Source organism: Salvelinus alpinus, chromosome 12 (assembly GCF_045679555.1).
Source record: "Salvelinus alpinus chromosome 12, SLU_Salpinus.1, whole genome shotgun sequence".
Classification (NCBI taxonomy): Eukaryota; Metazoa; Chordata; class Actinopteri; order Salmoniformes; family Salmonidae; genus Salvelinus; species Salvelinus alpinus.
In genome coordinates, this window is record NC_092097.1 from 6,362,229 (window position 1) to 6,385,314 (window position 23,086).

At 42.8% G+C, this 23,086-nt stretch overlaps 1 protein-coding gene across 3 annotated transcripts; it reads right to left on the reverse strand.

The window, feature by feature from the left end:
* Positions 1-736: 736 nt before the first annotated feature.
* On the reverse strand, positions 737-22,852 carry LOC139535402 (protein TASOR-like). Of its 3 annotated transcripts, none has more exons than XM_071334763.1 (18): positions 21,922-22,594; positions 19,898-20,043; positions 19,709-19,801; positions 19,550-19,622; positions 18,817-18,908; positions 18,601-18,735; positions 18,286-18,416; positions 18,169-18,200; positions 17,881-17,986; positions 11,451-11,554; positions 10,766-10,869; positions 10,585-10,657; positions 10,197-10,462; positions 9,439-9,970; positions 8,156-8,430; positions 5,094-5,217; positions 1,371-3,337; positions 737-1,175 (listed from the first exon to the last, which is right to left on the reverse strand). In XM_071334763.1, exons 1-17 carry the CDS (start codon positions 22,145-22,147, stop codon positions 1,392-1,394), a joined length of 4,458 nt encoding a protein of 1,485 aa, XP_071190864.1. In that variant the 5' UTR covers positions 22,148-22,594; the 3' UTR covers positions 737-1,175; positions 1,371-1,391. The 3 variants fall into 3 exon arrangements, with proteins under 3 accessions (XP_071190864.1, XP_071190862.1, XP_071190865.1); XM_071334761.1 differs by having other exon boundaries at positions 8,156-8,433; XM_071334764.1 differs by lacking the exon at positions 737-1,175 and having other exon boundaries at positions 3,202-3,337; positions 5,094-5,222; positions 8,156-8,433; positions 21,922-22,852.
* Between the last annotated feature and the right edge of the window lie 234 nt (positions 22,853-23,086).

Consider the following 23,086-nt stretch of genomic DNA (forward strand, 5'->3'; position numbering starts at 1 on the left):
TCTCCGGACAGACACAGCTTTAGGCTATTTACGCAACAGATAAGAAGTAACCAGGTAGGCCTATTTTATTACGTTTCCACTGGGTCAGACCATGACATTTTTCTCCCCTTCCACGTGGAGTGGTTATCGAAAAGTAGAGAGCTGGCAAGATTTTTCTAATAGGCTACATTGAGGAACTATTGTCATTCTCTATGTAAACGGACTGTTTCTTCACCTCAAACAGCAAGTGAACAATTACTTTGAGAACTCATAAGTGGTGAGTTAGGACAATCAGATCCCCAAATGGGCACATTTATTGGCCTACTTCTATGCGTAATCAGGTACGCGTCCATACGCAACACTGACATGGGCGCTTCAAGCAAAAAGACAATGAAGAAATTGACAAAACTCGTAAATGGAATGAAGTAAACCAAAAGTTGTTTCTCACAAGTGTAGCATAGCTTGTGTGCTCCGCAAACAACATGTCCACTCCGACAATGAGAACAGTAAAATACACTTAATAATATATTGAATGCATTAACAGAAATTACCGTAACCAAACAAACATTGTAGATTAGAAATTATGTGAATTAACGGTAGGCTAAATGTACTACTGGTGAGCCATCCCCGTGGCCTACGCAATGGATTAGTCCACTTAGACAGGTGCAAATCAGACAGGTGTCTCATGTGCCATTAAATATATATATATATTATATATATACACACATAATACCAGTCAAAAGTTTGGACACACCTACTCATTCTAGGGTTTTTCTTTATTTTGACTATTTTCTACATTGTAGAATAATAGTGAAGACATCAAAACTATGAAATAACACATATGGAATCATGTAGTAACCAACAAAAAAAGTGTTAAACAAATCAAAATATTTTATATTTGAGATTCTTCAAAGTAGAAGTCTTTATTCATTCAAAAATGTATTGAATTAAGGGCACTTCATATAATTGAACAGGCTTTTAAAATCCAATATCGGTGCACAATTTCTACTTAAAATATCAAAGGGACACAAAAGGTACTCATTTCGTGGAATAACTGCTATTGTTGTCAAGTACCTTACGAACGTGAGCTGTGATTTCCTTGTTCTGCATGAGAACCTTACTTTTCCAAACGGTTCTCTCTTTCCAAGAAACTCTCAGGACTGTGTTCTATGGTTTCCCAATCTCTGGAGGTACTCCTGGGTAGGACAATGAGAGAGAAACAAGGTCTGTTTCATACAGTGACACTGCACATAAACATGCAATGAAAAGAGAGGTTGGTGTGTGTGACTGCATGTGTGCACCCCATTCAATTATTCAAATGTAGTTGTAAAGCCCTTTTTACATTAGAAGCTGTCATAAAGTGCTTTACAAGAACCCCAAATGTTTAGTACCTTGATATGGTGGATGTAGAACTAGACAAAGTTCTTCTGGACAGCTTTTATAATCTTCACCAGGTTACTGAACAGCTCAGGTTTCAGCTGGCTAATCAGACTACTGATGGCTGCAGGTGGATCTGGCCCTGAGCTTGGGAAAGGCCCTCCCACCCCTGAAGAACTCTCAATCATCTGAGTGAGATGATGTGGAGCCACCATGGTGGCTTCTGAAACTGGAGGATCAACAATTATGACATTGTCTTTTGATTGAAACGTTGCGCTCGTTTGTGGCTTACACTTTCCTCGTAGCCCTCGAGCATCTAAGTCAGTGTTCTTTGTTGTGGTTGACGTAGCACTTGGCTTGCACGTTCCCAGTTGCTCTCGGCAGTCTGAGTCAGGGTTCTCTGTTGTGGTTGACGTAGCACTTGGCTTGCACGTTCCCAGTTGCTCTCGGCAGTCTGAGTCAGGGTTCTCTGTTGTTGTTATCCACTGGTTGCCCAGTGCCAGTGGTTGGATGGGGAGGGGCGCTAGACTAGACTGCAGCTGAGATAGAAGCAGCTCTGTCTGGGGTGGGTTGTTGTAGAGGGGAGGGGTAAAAGGACAGGCAGTGCCAGAACCGGGGAAGGATGAAGAACGAATAATAACATTATTGTTATTATTACTATTAAACTGAGACACAGCTGAGGGAAACTGATAAACTGCTAAAGAACTGTAAGTGTTTGAACTAGCAAGGTTAAGGCCAGGGCCAGAAGGAGGGGCAGGAGAGTGGCTGCTGGGGACAGAATGAGACACAGGTAGAGAACTGTGAGAGTTTGAACTAGCAGGACCAGGGGCAGACAGGGACGGAGGGTGAGGGCTGGGAACAGAGTGAGAAACAGGGCCACGGGAAGAAGGGTACCAGTTGTATGTAGTTCTCTGAACGTGGTTAGCATGGTGGTGGTTATTGTTAGATAAGACCAGGGGAGAGTCAGTGGCCACCATGCTAGGAATCCATTGCTCCTGTGTGTCTATGACGGTGCCCATGCGGTCTCTCAGGGAGCTGACGTAGGCCTGCATAGGAGGGGAGGAGTTGTAGAAGGAGACGTACTCAGAGAAGGGTAGGATGGGGGGCTGGCCTGGAGGACTCTGGCTAGGGATCAGGGGGGAGCTGTAGTGGACACTCTCTCTGAGCAGGAGGATCTGCATCTCTGTAGAGAAGTCGCTGAACTGCTGGTCCAGGACACAGTTCACTCTGCCCAGCACGGGCCTCTGGATGGGAGGAGTGTTCTGGACGGGAGGAGGATTTGGGACAGGAATCAGCTCAGGAGAACTGAGGTCAAGAGAGGGTGGTGACACCTCTTCTGTCTGCTTTATAACCGTCTTCATCTCTTCATCTACCACTTCAATCACATCGTCCTCCTCCAACTCTTTTGCTTCCTCCTCTACCTCCTCCCCCTCTTCTTGTCCAACATCCATTGTGGTTGGATCTTCAGCAACCACGCCAGATATAACTTTTCCTGTGCTGCCTTCAACCTGTTCCTGCCCAGCCTCCACAGGGCTAGGGATAGTAGGGGTTGGTTCTCCATTTGTCTTTGGCTTAGGTGAGGGGCGGCACTTGTCTAGTAGCCTGGTGCTCGCTGGAGCACCAGGGATTTGAAAGAAGCTCTGGTTTGTGCTTGTCTTCTTGTCTGTGCTCGTCTTATGGTTGCCGCTTATTTCTGTGGGGTCACAGGGGGTTTCAGCTAATTGCTGCTCATCCTCCATGGGACTGGGGCAAGAGCAGGGGCTTGGGCAGGGACTGGGGTAGGGGCTGTGCTCTTGTGACACCTCTAGGGAAGTACTGAGGCTATGCTGTGGGAGCTCCTCTAGCGTAGAGTTGATGCTTCTTTCCCGTCGTTCTGGGACACAGGGGGGATAGCTGCTGTTTGCCATGGGGATCTGGGGAACAAAGCGTGGGTCCTGAGGGTTGTCCTTCTCGCTCAGGCAGTACTTGTTTGACTTCAGCCCTGCACAGGAGTAAAAGGTATTAATAAATATCATAATAGTTTCACATATCAGCCAAATTATCTCACAGAAATGAAAATATACAGTACTAATCAAAGGTTTGGACACACCTACTCATTGTAGGGTTTTTCTGGAATAATAGTTAAGACATCAACACTATGAAATAACATATGGAATCATGCAGTAATTAAAAACATGTTAAATCAAAATATATTTCATATTTGAGATTCTTCAAAGTAGCCACTCTTTGCCTTGATGATAGCTTTGCACACTCTCAACCAGCTTCATGAGGTAGTCACCTGGAATGCATTTCAATTAACAGATGTGCCTTGTTAAAAGTTAATTTGTGGTATTTCTTTCCTTCTTAATGCATTTGAGACAAGGTATGGGGGTATACAGAAAATAGCCCTATTTGGTAAGAGACCAAGTCCATATTATGGCAAGAACAGCTCAAATAAGCAAAGAGAAACAACAGTCCATCATTACTTTATGACATGAAGATTAGTCAATGCGAAAATTTCAAGAACTTCAAGAGCAATCATAAAAACCATCAAGCACTATGATGAAACTGGCTCTCATGAGGACCGCCACAGGAAAGGAAGACCCAGAGTTACCTCTGCTGCAGAGGATAAGTTAATTAGATTTACCAGCCTCAGAAATTGCAGCCCAAATAAATGAGTCAGAGTTCATGTAACAGACACTTCTCAACATCAACTGTTCAGAGGAGACTGCATGAAATCAGGCCTTCATGGTTGAATTGCTGCAAAGAAACCACTACTAAAGGACACCAATAAGAAGAGACTTGCTTGGGCCAAGAAACATGAGCAATGGACATTAGACCGGTGGAAATCTGTCCTTTGGTCTGATGAGTCCAAATTTGAGATTTTTGGTTCCAACCGCCGTGTCTTTGAGACGCAGAGTAAGTGAACGGATGATCTCAGCATGTGTGGTTCCCAACGTGAAGGATGGAGGAGGTGGGATGGTGTTGGGGTGCTTTGCTGCTGACACTGTCAGTGATATATTTAGAATTCAAGACACACTTAACCAGCATGGCTACCACAGCATTCTGCAGTGATACTCCATCCCATCTGGTTTGCGCTTAGTGGGACTATCATTTGTTTTTCAACAGGACAATGACCCAACACACCTCCAGGCTGTGTAAGGGCTATTTGACCAAGAAGGAGAGCGATGGAGTTCTGAATCAGATGACCTGGCCTTCACAATCACCCGACCTCAACCCAATTGAGAAAGTTTTGGATGAGTTGGACTGCAGAGTGAAGGAAAAGCAGCCAACACATGCTCAGCATATGTGGGAACTCCTTCAAGACTGTTGGAAAAGCATTCCAGGTGAAGCTGGTTGAGAGAATGCCAAGTGTGCAAAATTGTCATCATGGCAAAAGGTGGCTACAAATATAAAACATTTTGATTAGTTTAACTTTTTTGGTTACTACATGATTCCATATGTGTAATTTCATAGTTTTGATGTCTTCCCTATTATTCTACAATGTAGAAAATAGTATAAATAAAGAAAAACCCTGGAATGAGTAGGTGCGTTCAAACTTTTGACGGGTACTGTATATGCATACATTTCTTCAAACATATTTCAAAGGAACAAGTTCACAATACAGGGAAAGCCTATGTGATAGTCCATATCTGTGGGGATATACTATGGGAACATATAGCTTTAACTATGTGATCTTAATTGGAAAAACTTTTGCCCGGCCCGAGTTCTACTGTATGTGCAGTGACGGTCCCTACCTGTGATGGGGATGAGGACCCATGGCATCTGTTCTTCCCCCTGATATTGGGACTGTGATCTTCTGGGCATTTCACCATTGGAACTGGGGCTGAAGACCTCCAGACTGTTCGTGCTCCCTGCTGTCTGCTCTTACACACAGACACACAGAGAGAGACAGAACAATACAAAGTTATGTACACATATTCAAATCAAACTTTATTTGTCACATACAACAGTGAAATGCTTACTTACAAGCCCTAACCAACAATGCAGTTTAAAAAAAAATAGGAATAAGAAATAAAAGTAACAAATAAAGAGCAGCAGTAAAATAACAATAGCGAGGCTATATACAGGGGTTACTTGAGGGTTATTAAAGTGACTATCATAGATAATAAACAGAGTAGCAGCAGTGTAAAAAGGGGGGGGGGGGTAATGCAGATAGTCTGCGCAGCCATTTGATTAGATGTTCAGGAGTCTTATGGCTTGGTGGTAGAAGCTGTTTAGACTCCTCCTGGACCTAGACTTGGCGCTCCGGTACCGCTTGCCGTGCGGTAGCAGAGAGAACAGTCTATGACTAGGGTGGCTGGAGTCTGACAATTTTTTGGGCCTTCTTCTGACACCGCCTGGTATAGAGGTCCTGGATGGCAGGAAGCTTGGCCCCAGTGATGAACTGGGCCGTACGTACTACCCTCTGTCGTGCCTTGCGGTCGGAAGCCGAGCAGTTGCCATACCAGGCAGTGATGCAACCAGTTAGGATGCTCTCGATGGTGCAGCTGTAGAACCTTTTGAGGATCTGAGGACCCATGCCAAATCTTTTCAGTCCCCATAGGTTTCGTCGTGCCCTCTTCACGACTGTCTTGGTGTGCTTGGACCATGTTAGTTTGTTGGTGATGTGGACACCAAGGAACTTGAAGCTCTCAACCTGCTCCACTACAGCCCCATCGATGAGAATGGGGGCATGCTCGAGTCCTCCATTTCCTGCAGTCCACAATCATATTGAGGAAGAGGTTGTAGTTCTGGCACCACACGGCCAGATCTCTGACCTCCTCCCTATAGGCGGTATCGTCGTTGTCGGTGATCAGGCCTACCACTGTTGTCATTGGCAAACTTAATGATGGTGTTGGAGTCGTGCCTTGCCGTGCAGTCATGAGTGAACAGGGAGTACAGGAGGGGACTGAGCACGCTCCCGTGTTGAGGATCAGCGTGGCGGATGTGTTTTTACCTACCCTTACCACCTCGGGGCAACCCGTCAGGAAGTCCAGGTTCCAGTTGCAGAGGGAGGTGATTAGTCCCAGAGTCCTTAGCTTAGTGCTGAGCTTTGAGGGCACTATGGTGTAGAACGCTGAGCTGTAGTCAATAAATATAATTCTCACATAGGTGTTCCTTTTGTCCAGGTGGGAAAGGGCAGTGTGGAGTGCAATAGAGATTGCATCATCTGTGGATCTGTTAGGGCGGTATGCAAATTGGAGTGGGTCTAGGGTTTCTGGGATAATGGTGTTGATATGAGCCATGACCAGCCTTTCAAAGCACTTCTTGGCTACAGACGTGAGTGCTACAGGTCGATAGTCATTTAGGCAGGTTACCTTAGTGTTCTTGGGCACAGGGACTATGGTGGTCTGCTTGAAACATATTGGTATTACAGACTCAGACAGGGAGAGGTTAAAAATGTCAATGAAGACATTTGTCAGTTGGTCAGCGCATGCTCAGAGTACACGTCCTGGTAATCCGTCTGGCCCTGTGGCCTTGTGAATGTTGACCTGATTAAAGGTCTTACTCACATCGGCTGCGGCGAGCGTGATCACACAGTCGTCCTCGAAGCGAGCATAGAAGTAATTTAGCTCGTCTGGTAGGCTCGTGTCACTGGGCAGCTCGCGGCTGTGCTTCCCTTTGTAGTCTGTAATAGTTTGCAAGCACTACCACATCCGACGAGCGTTGGAGCCGGTGTAGTACGATTCGATCTACCCTTTAGCTCAGTGGGGATGTTGCCTGTAATCTATGGCTTCTGGTTGGGGTATGTACGTACAGTCACTGTACGTATTGCCAAATGGAGGGCGAGTGAGAGCTTTGTACGCATCTCTGTGTTTGGAGTAAAGGTGGTCTAGAGTTGTTTTCACTCCAGTTGCACATTTAACATGCTGGTGGAAATTTGGTAAAACAGATTTAAGTTTCTCTGCATTAAAGTCCCCGGCCACTAGGAGTGCTGCCGCTTGGTGAGCGTTTTCCTGTTTGCTTATGGCGGTATACAGCTCATTGAGTGTGGTCTTAGTATCAGCATCGGTCTGTGGTGGTATGTAGACAGCTACAAAAAATACAGATATAAACTCTCTTGGTAGATAGTTTGGTCAACAGCTTATCATGAGAAACTCTACCTCAAGGGGATGCAAAATGTCAAGACTTCTTTAGATATTGTGCACCAGCTGTTGTTTACAAATATACATAGACTGTCACCCCTTGTCTAACCAGTTGGCTTCTGTTCTATCCTGCCGATAGGGTGTAAAACCCGCCAGCTGTATGTTTTTCATGTCTTCGTTCAGCCACGACTCGGTGAAACATAAGATATTACAGTTTTTAATGTCCCGTTGGTAGTTTAATCTTGCTCGTAGGTCATCAATTTTATTTTCCAATGATTGCATGTTTGCCAATTGAATGGATGGCAGTGGTGGTTTACTCGCTCGCCTACGAATTGTCAGAAGGCAGCCCGACCTCCGCCCCCCTTTTGTCAGTCTTCTCTTCACGCAAATGACGGGGATTTGGGCCTGTTCCCGGGAAAGCAGTATATCTGTCAGACTTGTTAAAGAAAAAAAGCTTCTACTAGTTCGTGGTGAGTAATCGCTGTTCTGATGTCCAGAAGTTATTTTCGGTCATAAGAGATGCAGCAACATTATGTATAAACAACATTACAAACAACGCAAAAAAACTAACAAAATAACACAGTTGGTTAGGAGCACGTAAAACGTCAGCCTTCCCCTTCGACGCCATTCTACCACACTTTCAGTCATTGAACTGGTTCTAGAATAGATCAATTAAGTGGAACGGCTTGAGCAGAGGAAAGGTTTAGAAAACAAAGGAATCGATTTATTACCTCCAAGTAGTCAGCCTTGACCTGCAGGCCCCCAGGAGGTTGTTTCCTCAGGTCAATGTCCTGATTGGGCGGCAGGCCCAGCTTGATCATCCTATCAAACAGCAGAGCTTTAGTCTGCTTCGTCCCCTCTCTTGACCATCCTCCTCCTCCTCTCCCATCAGAGAACTTGAAAGCAGCCTCCGAGCGGTCTCTCCTCAGGTCCACGTCTCTCAGAACAACACTCTGCAGCATCACAGAGGACAGACAAGAAGGGCTCTGGCCCTTTTCAGCAGCTGCTGCTGGGAGGGAGAGAAAAAAAGATATACATTTACTGCATTAATTTCCGAACACTTTGTGGATCTCTTTTGCTAGGTGAGCCAGCAAATTATCCATGAAACACATTTGAGGAACTAGATTGAACATCTGAAGGACTGGATTTCAAGTTAATTTAATCTCGTTTCCACTACTTATACCTAACAGGCTGACTACACCGTTCGCGTCGCGTGCGCGAGCTTTGCAAAATAAATTTAGAAATCTATGTAATTCAATTATTGCGCCAACGAGCATCTGCGTTGCTAAAATAGAAGTCAAATCAAATCAAGTTTATTTTATATAGCCCTTCGTACATCAGCTAATATCTCGAAGTGCTGTACAGAAACCCAGCCTAAAACCCCAAACAGCAAGCAATGCAGGTGTAGAAGTCAGTTCTATTTCTGACGCAGATCGCGCTGTAAGTCCTGCCTCTCCCATCTCCTCATTGGTTTATAGAAGCAGGTACCCACGTGCCATCTCCTCATTGGTTATACCCATGTGGGTGACTGAAAGACGAACGAGGTCAGTGGCGGTAATGCACCTAATTTATGAAAGTCGCCAATCGCAATATAAAGTCAAGAGAAGAAAAAGCCTAGAAGGAGGAGAGATGACTAGAAACGATTCGGTTGACCGTTTAATGTGTGGATTAATTGTCGGAGTAGAGGACCTTGTCATTTCAGGTAAAATAACAACTCAATGTTTATATCCCAGGACAAATTAGCTAGCAACAGCAAGCTAGCTAAATAGGACAAATTAGCTAGCAAGTGCAAGCTAGCTAGCTAAATTGCCATAAATGTTTAATGCTTTTCTACTTGTGCCCAAATTAATGTAATTGGTTCAGAGTTTGTTTTGATATTTTAACCTGCGTGTCGTGATCGCATTTGGTGTGGGGGGACAAAATAAATGTGCGCACGATGGTGTACGCGCGCAGCCGGTTTGGGTTCCGTTGAAGGCCAAAATTCTGCCCCAGTCCTCAGTAAGGCTTTCCATACCTGTTCTCCTGTCCCTTCTGCCTCTTTCCTGTGAGGCCTTCCGGTAATTCAGAGTCCTCTCTGCAGTCTTCCTCTTCAGTCCTCGGGGGTCCAACCCACCTGCCCCCTGCGGCACTCCCTTCTTCCGGACGTCCCCCTCTGTGTTCCTCCAACACAGTATCAGGTTAATCAGCTCCTTCAACTTCTGAGGGTTGGGGTCAGTGGGAAACTGAGAGGGAGAGTGGTTGACCTGGACCCCCGGGGACTGGGCAGCAGTAGCACCGTAAGGATTTACCTCCAACCCTACCACTGACTTGTTACCGCTGGCTCCACTGCCCTCCCAGTCCATTACAGGGCTGTTGTCATCAGGCACAGTGCAGTAACTCTCTACCATCTCCTTGGCTTGGACCACAGGCATGGTGTAGAGGTTGGGGTTGTAGATGTAGGAGCGCAGGTAGCCCTCCATGTTGAGTTTGTGATGTTTGGGAGCCGGGAACTGCTTCCCCCGGTCATCCAGCTTTGTGTCGTATTCAGTCATGGGGATGTGGCGGCGCTAGAGAGGGGATGATACAGTACTTTACTGTATTCTTGAATGGAAATAAGCTCCATGTCACACAAAGGTACAAAGTAAAACACCACATAACATTCAACGCATCATCACAAAACACATGTCAATAACATACACATAAGGTTAGTCAAAATCGAGTTCAAAGTTTTGACTAGTTAAAACACATAACATGTCATCAATATGATTATATCATATAATCACACATTTATACCTTTCCATGGTGGAGTCCACTGAGGTAGTCCCTAGCCTGGCGCTCGACCCCGGCCGAGAGGTCAGCGGGCGGGTTGCAGCGCACCTTGACCAGGGCGTGATGCAGGGCCGGGACAAAGCTGTTCAGCTGGGGCATGGCAGGGTCACGGGAGGATGTCTGTAAAGGATCATGGGTAGTTGGACACCTTGAACTGTATTTTGCCACATCCCTGGACTCTTGAAAAACAAATAGCGCTTGAAGGCATTTTTTCAACCCATCTCTTCTTTCTGAAAAATAAAAATGGTAAACAATTAGTGAATAACTAATGTAACTAATGTAATTAATACTAAGTTATTACATAGTTACTACACAGGCATAGAACAACTTAATGTAAAGTGATTTGACTTACCAGTTGGAGTGGCCATCTGAACTGAAGACAGGAGGAACAGGAATCCTTTGTCAGCCAACATGTGGACAAGAACCTGCACATAGAAGAGGTGTTAGAGCAGGGCTGGAGCAAAAGCCTGCAATCCCAAAAGCTCTCCAGGAGGAGGGTTGGTCTAATTAAGATGTGCTGGACCTGGACCTACCAGTCTCTGTGTCTCCATGACTTGAAGCAGTGCTGCCAGACAGTCTCCTGACTTGCTCTTATCCACTACCTCCAGCAAACTGCAGTGTGTCCCACTCTTCAACACTACAACCACACACACACTACATTAGAGACGTTTGAAGCCCTGTATCAGTATCAGTGAGTCTTCCTCACATCGCAGAAAATGGCACATGTATAGACACATGAAATCGAATTAATTGTCAGTGGAGAGAAACACGACTTTGTATGACTCCGGGTCAAAATTACACAAAGAACCAGCTAAAAAGAGGACCATATGCATGTCAGGTAAAATAACAACCAAATGTTCATCTCCCAGGACAAACTAGCTAGCAACAGCTAGCTAGCTAAATGTCCATGAATGGTTCATGTGTGTTTCGATCTGCCCCGAAATTAACATAATTGATTTGGGTATTTTAACATGCGTGTCATGATCACACCTGGTGAAAGTCATCAACATCAATCAACATGTGCATGATGGCATACAAGCACCTGTGGCCGGTGTAGTCACAAGTAAGAATGAAAAAAGGTACCTAATGTCGTACAACATGGGAGCATAGATCGCAGTGTGACTAAGCAGTCTTTTACTTTTCGCTGAGCATACAGTACTGCGTATATATTCTTTGATCTCAAGCACTTGTGTAATGTGATCCCCTTGTAATGTGTACCTTGGTGGCTGCCTGCGTACAGGTTCAAGGAGAACAGAGCTGAGGGGATCATCTGAGTTACCTGGTCCATACGCATCACCAGACCCAGCTCCAGCTTCTCTGGCCTAGAACGGACACACAATGACACAGGTTACTTTCTTTCTGTAATATAGCACTGTTGTGGAGAAAAACTCGTTCTGATTGGCTGTGCCTGGCTCTCCAGTGGGTGGGTGGACCTATAACCTCCTAGGCCCACCCATGGCTGCAGCCCTGCCCAGTCATGTGAAATCCATAGATTAGGGCCTGATTAATTTATTTCTCTTGGCTGATTTCCTTTGATTTTCCCATTATGTCAAGCAAAGAGGCACAGAGTTTGAAGGTAGGCCTCGAAATACATCCACAGGTACACCTCCAATTGACTCAGGCTAATTGACATAATTTATCAGAAGCTTCTAAAGCCATGACATTTTCTGGAATTTCCCAAGCTGTTTAAAGGCACAGTCAACTTAGTGTATGTAAACTTCTGACCCACTGGAATTGTGATACAGTGAATTATAAGTGAAATAATCTGTCTGTAAACAATTGTTGGAAAAATGACTTGTGTTATGCACACAGTAGATGTCCTAACCGACTTGCCAAAACTATAGTTTGTTAACAAGAAATGTGTGGAGTGGTTGAAAAACGAGATAACGGCTCCAACCTAAGTGTATGTAAACTTCCGAATTCAACTAATTTGGAATCCCTTTAAAGCGTACTTTAGGGGGATGCAATCTCATACTCGGCAAAACAAGATAAATCTAAAAACATTAACAACTTCAGAGTTAAGAACACTAAACAATATTGTTGAAAATGAAACGTATCCAAGGATTGTTCCAAAAAGGTTGTGTTTTTAGGGAGTGATATTGGTTCTTGTATTTGATATTGGTTCTTGTTATTAACGTGTTCTTAACTTTATCTTTTGAAAATAGACAACGTAAAACGATTCTGGGGATGAGCATGTGTGTCTTTAGTCGAGCATCTTTTTTTCAAAGTGCATCAGAATTCACCAATGAATTGGTCCACATGGAAAACGAAAAGCATAGAAACTGTAAATGACTTGGTAACAGGAAATACATTTATTTCCATGAAAGTACGAAGAAGTAATTTGACTGACCAATGTAGATAGTTTCAAATACATGCAACTTACAAAAGTTACATATCACAACATTTTTATTTGAAATCTTTTGGACATCAGAGCAACCTTGAGGGAATCTTATTTGATTCAGAAAATAATTTTCATACGATAGAGAAGATATACAAAACCTTGCGGAGAGCATATCCAACTGACAATCTCTGAGAGCAGGTATTCCCAAACTGGGGTACGCGCAATGCCGTCAGGGGTACGCCAAATAAAAATGTGATTCACAGTTAAAAAAATAAATAATTAACACTTTTTTTCCTTCACATTTTCAAACAGTCCATTTATATTTTCCAACGGGGCTATACATTTGGGTGAGTTTTTTTCCCCCTCGCCTGAGTAGCCTCGTTTCACTGCCAAAAATAAAATTAAACCATCTAGTGTTCAGCGAAATAACAACAATGTCAAAAACAGGTAGCCTAGTCAAATAAATTACATCCAATCACATTAACAGTTACTTTCTTGCGGGAATTCCACTAAGGGTACGTATGTAGCCAAACGTAGCTGCTGCTCATGTTGGTATCTGTACTGATGGCGCAAAAGCCATGACAGTGGAGTGAAGACATAGTGGAGTGGTAACACGTGTGCAAGCAGTTGCTCCCGATGCCACTTGGGTACACTGCAGCATCTACCGAGAGGTAGAACAAGGACAACACACAGGTTTTTCCATTATTGTATGATTTTTTTGTGTGCAAATGAACTCAAGCTTAGGACAATGTCAAATGTGATATAGCGAAGCACCTGAGTGAGTTGGGTGCGCAACTACGCAGGTACATTCCCGAAACGGGTGACACAAACATGCCCTGCCTCCAGTCCACTTACCGATATCTGAACAAGAGAGCCTCATCGAAATTGAAACAAGCGGTTCTGTGAAAATGTAATTTAAAATCAGAAGCCACTGCCAGATTTCTGAATTGGGCTGCGCTCAGACACTGTTAAGACACTGTTGCCCTTTGCAACCACGTACCTATGTGAGAGAGGATTCTCGGCCCTCACTAGCATGAAAACTAAATACAGGCACAGACTGTGTGGAAAATAATTTAAGACTGAGCCTCTCTCCAATGCCTCCAAGCCTCTTGTCCCAATTGGTGTTTTTAAATCACCGATTAAGGATTTTGAGACTGATTCCCTGACCTGTTAATGTTTTTAATTTGCCGTTTTATGATTTTGTTATACTCTTGTGATTATGGTTTTTACTAGATTACTTGTAGTTTTTCATGTTGTCTGTCTGTAATTGTGTAATGAATTGGTGCTGCCTATCTTGGCCAGGATGCTCTTGAAAAAGAGATTTCAAATCTCAATGAGCCCTTCCTGGTTAAATAAAGGTTAAATAAAAAAATACAACCCAACATTGCAGAGGTATGTACATCCTTTCAAGCACACCCTTCTCATTAATCTGTGGTGAATTATTCACCATTTTCGATGAACAAATATGGTTTTATATGTAAGATGTTTAAATAAAGAGCAAAATGTTTTATTATTATTTGTGCCCTGGTCCTATAAGAGCTCTTTGTCACTTCCCACGAGCCGGGTTGTGACAAAAACTCACACTCCTTCTTATGTTTAACAAATGTATTGTATAGTGTGTGTGTGGCAGGCTTACAATGATGGCAAAAAACAACTAGAGTCAATTAGAGTGCACTGACCTTGGTGCTAGAGGGGGTACGCAGCTTGAATGTTTGAAGGAGTACAGGACTATAAAAAGCTTGGGAACCACTGTCATAGAAAAATATAAGCTATTGGAACTAAGACTTAAAAATGACTTGATGGTACAAGATGGAGGGAAAGTTGGAACATAACTAATTCAATTAGTTAAAGAAAATGTATGCTTAATCCAGTATAAACAAAGGTATATAGAATTTAGAGACAAAATTGACAAATTCTACAGCACAACGGCAGAGTCATGTCTTAAGTAAAAAACTAACAATGATTCAAAAGTCCATGCTTTCTGGGAACGCTATAAAGTCCAAAATTTGTGTGTGTAGGGCTGACCCCATTTAGTCGACTGATCTATTGTTTGGTCGATAGGCTGTTGGTCAACCGAGATTTCTTTAGTCGAGCAGTCACAATATTTATTTTCAAGGTGCACCCGTCTGATTTGCCGCGGGTCTCAGTAGACTAATCCAGTGGTTACCAAACAGTTGTACTAGCACCCCTACTTGGCCTATCCACAGGGAGTACTTGAGAAGATTCATGAGACCATAGGCTTCCTGGTAAAATCCACGAGGGGGTACTCGGGGCAGAGCAAAATTCAGTTGGTGATACAGTAACCCAAAAAGGTTGGAGGCCATGGGGATGGCACAGTCCATCACTCTGACATGTGATACTGAAATGATATATGTGGTTGTATTATGCAAAAATAATGGTGCAACACAAAAAAAAAATCTAATATTATAACAAACGTGCTTTGTTCCGCGTTCGATACGGTCGCTGTCCGCAGTTCTGAAACCATCTTCAGTGGGCTGTAGAAATGGCGCCTTTCCCTATGTTGCTATGTGCATAATAGCAACCAGCATATTGGGATGGAGAACAATGCGGCGGAGGTAGCAGCAGAGACGAGGAAACAGCCCTTGCCTAATTGTCTAAGAAAATTGAGGAGAGGAAACCAACTTAACTAGGTCTATAATCAATAGCCTAACTTAAGTGTGCCTGGCTTTATAAAGCATCCATTTATATATCTACAGAAATAAGACAGCTCTTGCTTCTGTTGCCTGTTTGAGTGTTTGTTTAATAGCCTACTGATTCCGTGAGCACCAAGCCTCATGCAACAGCAAAATGTCAGAAAAAGCAATTTCACAAATTCGGCTGCCTTTATTCTTTGCTATGGTCTAATAAAGGCTTTATAACAACAAAAAAATAGATAGAACAGTGGTATTACTAATTTATTTAGTGCTGTTTTACACTGTTCCAAACAGGCAGAACAATTATATTGTAACCTAAAGCACCGGTTTGCCACACATAATATGCATGCAGCGCTTGCTCCTTTACCCTCCTTTTTCTTGATCTCCTTATTATTACAATTATTATGATCAACATTATAGTAATAAGTAATGTCTATCATTAGTAGGCTTTGTATAGTATCCTTGTATAACCACCGTCGAGAGCTGTAGGCCTAAGAGTGCGTCCTGTTCAGTCTTAATACCGTAACGAACTTAGGCCTATATTTCAATATACAGGATACTGTATCAATCAATCATTAATGCGTACATGCAATTACACAGCATGCGAGACATTCATGCTTTGAAATGCAATCAAGCATTTTAGTTTTAATGGCGCACGTTGTCTCGCTCTACTCCCTACTCCAGCGAAAAGCTATTCCCTCAACCCTCTTTACGTGTAACATGTAAGCATCGCATGCATGTGACCAATAGGACCAACCCCTCATCAATCTAAACACAATACCCCATAATGACAAAGCAAAAACAGGTTTTTACGTAAGTATTCAGACCATTTACTCAGTACTTTGTTGAAGCACTTTTGGCAGCGATTTACAGCCTCAAGTCTTCTTGCGTATGACACTACAAGCTTGGCACACCTGTATTTGGGGAGTTTCTCCCATTCTTCTCTACAGATCCTCTCAAGCTCGGTCAGGATGGATGCAGAGTGTAGATGCACAGCTATTTTCAGGTCTCTCCAGAGATGCTCGATCGGGTTCAAGTCCACTCAAGGACATTCAGAGACTTGTCCCGAAGCCACTCCTGCGTTGCCTTGGCTGTGTTCTTAGGATCATTGTCCTGTTAGAAGGTGAACCTTTGCCCCAGTCTGAGGTCCTGAGCACTCAGGAGTAAGTTTTCATCAAGGATCTCTCTGCACTTTGCTCTGTTTATCTTTCCCTCGATCCTGACTAGTCTCCACGTCCCTGCCACTGAAAAACATCCCCACAGCATGATGCTGCCACCACCATGCTTCACTGTAGGGATGGTGCCCGGCTTCCTACAGACGTGACGCTTGGCATTAAGGCCAAAGAGTTAAATCTTGGTTTCATCAGACCAGAGAATCTTGTTTCTCATGGTCTGAGAGTCTTTTAGGTGACTTTTGGCAAACTCCAAGCGGGCTGTCAAGTGCCTTTTACTGAGGAGTGGCTTCTGTCTGGCCACTCTACTATAAAGGCCTGATTGGTGGAGAACTGCAGAGATGGTTGTCCATCTGGAAGGTTCTCCCATCTACACAGAGGAACTCTGGAGCACTGTCATAGTGACCATCGGGTTCTTGGTCACCTCCCTGACACCAAGGCCATTCTTCCCCAACTGCTCAGTTTGGCCGGGCAGCCAGCTCTAGGAAAAGTCTTGGTGGTTTGAAACTTCTTCCATTTAATAATGATGGAGGCCACTGTTCTTGGGGACCTTCAATGCTGCAGACATTTTTGGTACCCTTCCCCAGATCTGTGCCTCGAACACAATCCTGTCTCGGAGCTCTACGGACAATTCCTTTGACCTCATGGCTTGGTTTTTTCTGACATGCACTGTCAACTGTGGGACCTTATATAGACAGGTGTGTGCCTTTCCAAATCATGTCCAATCAATTGAATTTACCACAGGTGGATGCCAATCAAGTTGTAGAAACATCAAGGTTGATAAATGGAAACAGGATGCCCCTGAGCTCAATTTCGAGTCTCATAGCAAAGGGTTTGAATACTTATGTTTTTTATGTTTAATACATTTGCTAACATTTCTTAAACCTGTTTTCGCTCTGTCATTATGGGGTATTGTGTGTGGATTGAGGAAAAGTAATAATTTAATACATTTTAGAATAAGGCTGTAACGTAACAAAATTTGGAAAAAGGGAAGGGGTCTGAATACTTTCCGAATGCACTGTACAATGTAAACATATTTTTAATCCGTCTGTCTGCCTATTTCAAGACATGGCATATGGGGGTGTAGTGAGATACCCAATGGGCTGGATGATTCTCTTCTCATCACTGATCTTTAAAAAAGGTATTTTAAAACTTGGAAATAAATTAATCTGCCATCATTAACCCAATGAGAAAAATCTAATTATATTTTATTGAAATATTGAAATAGCATGGGCAACGAAGAAAAACAAATTGGTACAATTTAAGGCCATGTGACAAACAATAACGTAAGCACCAGGGATGGAGATGTGAGCATGCGGGTCTGGGCAGAGGCGATGTAGTTGTTGTTTGTGTGCGTCTGTAAATTGTTGTTCGTATGTTTTCGGTGTGGGTGATTATTATTTTATTTTTTTTAACAATAAAATAAATAGTGACTTCATTATCAAGTCGACATTGATATGTAAAAAAGTCACTTGACTCACAGTTTGAAAGGCAGGAAGGGGGGAGAGAAGGAACAGATGGAGACCTGGGACACCGTTCTACCCTCATTCACAAGCTCTCCACTCCACACTGTATATTTACTCCTGCCTGTAGACACAGACAAGGGCATGACAGTCAAAAACATCCATCAGTAGATAACATGAACACCATGACAGTACTTACCTGGTACGTCTGAATGACAGCGTCTGCTCAATGATTCAAATGTAAATTACACATAGTAATAATATCATAATCATATTTCCACCTATCAAATGATGACATTACATTACCTTTACTTCCTGCAGATGTTTGGCTGTTTGACCTGTTAGAGAACCCAAACAAAATAATTTGTGGATTGGTTGACATTTCCACATCAACACTCATACATAATTGACATAGACCTGTACCTTAGGGGAGCCATGGGCTTGGCTTGCAACGGAGCATCTTTGCCTTTGAACTGGAAAGAGACCACTGCATAAGGGCACACATGCCTCGGCCGAGCCTTCAGCTCATCAAAGTCGTACTCATAGAAGTATTCCTGTGTGTGTGTGTGTGTGGGGGGGCAGAATGAGACGTACAGTAAATACAAGAAACCTCTATGCCGCACTTGCATTTGAGTTCAATTTTCCCTCTTAATATTTACAAATATTGCCGGTATAATAATCGATTATAATCCAAATGAGAGACCTATCCTCTACATGCAATGTAGTTAGTACCAGTACCTGAGTGAGCTCATAGGCTCTATAGGAGGTGAGAGATGTGACTATGCTGGCATTCTTGGATAAATGGCTGTCAAACTTGGGTGTGGGGTCCAAAAGGTTCTTAGACATGTTATCATAGATGCTCTTTACTTTACCCTGTTGGAGAGAGAGATTTGCTTGTTTACTTTCATTCATATTCGGACCACTTTTTTACGAAAAACAACAAGGTTTTCTTACCTTGATGACCTTGAATATGATGATCTCTCCCATGACTCCAGGGTTAAAAGGATTGACCTGCAGTAAGTCTGAGTATTTAGACAAATAAACACCTGAAAGATACAACGGAAACAATTCAGTCTTATTCCTCCTCATAACCATTTTTTACTTGGGCTGGGAATTGCCAGGGACCTTTCAATACGATATCACGAAACTTAGGTGCTGATACGATATGTATTGCGAATCTCACGATTCTACGTGTATTGAAATTCTATACTGCGATTTGATATTCCAAACATATTGCTCACTAGGTATTGCTCACGAGACAAGAGAGAGCATGAGAAAATGAGTTTTGATCCGTTGTGGAACTAAAAGTACTGAAAACATTTTAGATCACTGTATAAAAAATAAAAAATAAGATTGAGAGCAAGCTATAGGATAAAAAATACTGGAGTTTTGGCGCAGACTAGTGCTAGCTAATGCTACCTAGAATTGTTGTAGATTTTATTTTATTTGTACAAATCGATACTTGGGAGTCAAAGTATCGATACAATAACATCCAAAATAATATTGCGATATGTAAATGTATACATTTCCCCCCCCCATCACTACTTTTTACGCTCCAGAAAAATACAATGTTTCAACTATAATCCTCACTTCAGTTTAGATCTCCCTATATACACATACAAACAATAACTACACCAAAGATAAACTAGCATCTGCCAACACTTCAACACTTGGATGATAACCTTACCCTTAGCTGGATTACCCAGAGCGGTGATCCAGCTGTGCCCCACAAGAAGGCCATTCTCACAGATCCATGGTAGCTATAACCAGGCGTGTAACAGTATTATTACATGTAATATGTACATTCAATATACATATAAATGTGGAGATACTATAGGTCCTTCACCTTGATGGTGTCAGCAGTCAGGAAACAGTGGGTCTCCTCCAGCTCCTTCTCCGTCCTCCCATCCAGCTTCAGCTCCCTCCTTTTCTCTACAAACTGTCAATCAAACAATGATCAAAAAGATGAACCATCAGCACTGCAGATGAATGGTATTTTTGTTTAACGAAAATGTCACCCGAAAGCATTGCTTACATCCTTCTCCAGCAGTTCGCTGTGGACGATTCTTAGCTTGGTGTACGTGAACGTCCCATTGGAGCTGGCTTCTATGTAGCTGGAAGACAGAATAGTCAAGATGTCCTCAAACTCCCTGGACTCTGAGGACACATACTGGAACAACGCTACAGGGACAGAGACGAGAGACAGTCAGGTTGGTCAGTTGAGTTCTTTCCCAAATCCCAATCTAAACATATTTGTCTTCTGAGAGAAAATAATGCACAATCTATTCTATGCTCAGTCAGAATATTGACCCACACACAAAAACAAACTTGGTTCCATGTAAGCCATCACGCAACACAAAGTTGCGTGAAAGTCAGTGTTAGCAAGTCAATGCTTTTTCACCCATTTTTCTCTCTCCCAGAAATGCAACTACAGATGCTAGGCTTATAAAAAGCTACATTGGCCAAAATAACAGGAAATATGACTGTGTGCCATTTCTGACGAGACATTGTGAAGTCGACTTGTACAGAAGTGAGAGTAAAACCACACTTCTGACTCTCAAAAGTGACTCAAATAACAGGAAGTCTATGTCAATGTGGTAACATCTTCCATCGTGTACCACAATGTGCTGGGATGCAGGCCTTACACAAATTAAATCACATTATGAAACGTAGTATCATCTGTGTCGGTTGACAAGAATAACACTTCCTCGACAACATTCATAGATCCATCAAGAACATTTTGGCAGTGTACTCATTTACGACATTGGGGCTCAAGACATGTACACATCTGCATAAATTGTGTCCTGTAGAACAGAGTTTGTGGGAAAGGATATGCAACAGCAATCATGGAGAGTGGTAGCTCCCTGATTTGTCTATCGTTCTGGTGGTTGGCGAAAAAAAACAAAAAAAAAACACCACAATATATAATATACAACATATAAAAAATTCCTAACAGGTATTTCATCCAGAGGTTCTTACCTTTGCCTCGATTCGGCAGTCTCGTCCAAATCATTATGGCATTTATAGTTCTTTATGATAGCAACATTAGCATTTCATATTTATTTTTTTATTTTTTAGGGGGGGGGTAAATACAGGCAAATATATTGATTAAAATCACCTTGTCCTAGAGAGATTTACACTTATTAACCTGCAGAAAAAGTCTGCAAGATGTAGGCTAGCCTACAGTAGTGTGCTGATCTACCAGCATATCACATTTGACACAATACATCTATTTATCTACTTACACGTCTAAAGTTATTGTACACAATGCTCACCACCACTCTACATTCCAATGGCTATCTAGCTACCTACCTGGCCAAGTAAACCATGTTTCACTTCCAGGTGCAATAAAAGCAGGTGACCTAACTAAGCAAACAAAGAACATGCTAAATAGTCTAGCTATTAGTTACCTGAACTGTGACCCGGGTCAAATTTTATGATCTGACAGCTGAAACACTGTTTACAAGTAAGTTATATATATATATATATATATATTGCAATGTAAAATATATAGCCATTGGAATGTAAAATATTTATTTTATTTAACCTTTAACTAGGCAATTCAGTTAAAAACAAAATTTTATTTACAATGACGGCCTACCGGGGAACAATGTGTTAACTGCCTTGTTCAGGGGCAGAACGACAGATTTTTACCTTGTCAACTCGTTGGGCCAGTAACTTAACGCTCTAACCGCACCAAAGTAACGTTAGCTTCCAGACAACATGGGTATCTTTCGCAGTAACAGTAGCATCAAAAACATCAGCTGGCTAACTAGCATATTAACGTTTTATTTATTTATTTAACTAGGCAAGTCAGTTAAGAACAAACTCTTATTTACAATGACGGCCTACCCCGGCCAAACCCTAACGACGCTGGGCCAATTGTGTGCCGCCCTATGGGACTCCCAGTCACGGCCGGTTGTGGTCCAGTCTTTGAATCGAACCAGGGTCTGATGTGACGCCTCTAGCACAGGAGATCCAGTGCCTTAGACCGCTGCGCCACTCGGGAGCCAACTGTTACAGCTAATTAAAAAATGTATTTAGCCATTGAGAAAGTACCTCTCTTTTCTTTGTTCTTTCTCGGTATCTGAAAATTGAAGTGGTCCCCAGCTTTTGGAATATATTGCGTCGAAGTTCCACTTCTCGGTCTCGTCTCAGTACCACCAGCTTGCTCGGAAGAATGCTCGCCATCTTCAGTTGGTCTAGTGTCGGAGGGTAACGTTGTGTAATATTTCACTGAGCTGTATTTCGATGCAGGGATGTTGTCACCACTGTAGCTCTCCATCTTTGATAAACAATTTGTCAACAAATGTAACCAACACTTAGCTATATTTATTTTTAAATCGGCTGAGTGTTGGTTTCCTGTACACTCAGAACATACAACAAAAAAATCTCCGCCGTTCTTTTTCACTGACGTAGGTATTCGACGCTTGGACTCTCCTTCATCCACCACGGGTTAGACGATGGATCAGACAATCGAGGGCTGCGTTTCAAACTCTTAAAATAGTTACCCTCTCCCCTCAAATTAAGTGGACACTTCTGATGACGCATGACGTGTTGACACTTGCAGGACGAGGGAAGAATTAATTATTTTAAAATGAACCGCTAATGCACGGAAAGTTGTCACTCGATCATCATGGAACTGTTGTGTGTGCCTTATATGGCTACAGTCAATTATGATTGCATTTCATATCTTGGCTAGAAGACAACGCATCCGCAGACATCGAATGTTAGCCATCTTACTATATCAGGTAAATCGAAACTTACAATGTATAAGTGTGATGTCAGGAACAGTTATGTGCGCAAGTTAACGTTTCCAAAAGCTAACCAAACAAAAACATCATAACTTTTATGATACGTATTTGAGCCGTCATGATCATTAGTAGCACCATTTCTAACTTATTTACATTCGTTTTTATATACACTTCTATGTTGACTTCTCCATATTAATGTTGGTTTTAAGTTTTGACGGACGTTTCTTAGTACAATTATCGCGAATTGAATTATGGGGCGTTTCAGAGCCGGAGTGAACAAAAGTGTACTCGCAAACTGGATCAAAACGAGGGCTAAGAGGCGTACTTGCCAATTTCCCTTGCTTGGCTAATCATTTGGACCAACGACAAAGTTGCCCGCGGGAATTCCCCTAAGGGCGTAAGTGGAGGAGGGTGTGTCATTTATAGAGTTTGAAACGCAGCCGAGGTTTTATCCGAAGGTTTTTGGCGCC

What these genes read in the sequence shown, in the direction of transcription:
- LOC139535402 (XM_071334761.1), bottom strand. Translation starts at nt 22,147, where the DNA reads ATGGAGAGCTACAGTGGTGACAACATCCCTGCATCGAAATACAGCTCA. An exon ending in AACATCTGCAGGAAGTAAAG is followed by an intron (nt 17,987 to 18,168) that starts GTAATGTAATGT and finishes CTGTGTCTACAG; the next exon opens with GCAGGAGTAAATATACAGTG. An exon ending in GGTCCTCATCCCCATCACAG is followed by an intron (nt 3,338 to 5,093) that starts GTAGGGACCGTC and finishes ACTCCTGTGCAG; the next exon opens with GGCTGAAGTCAAACAAGTAC.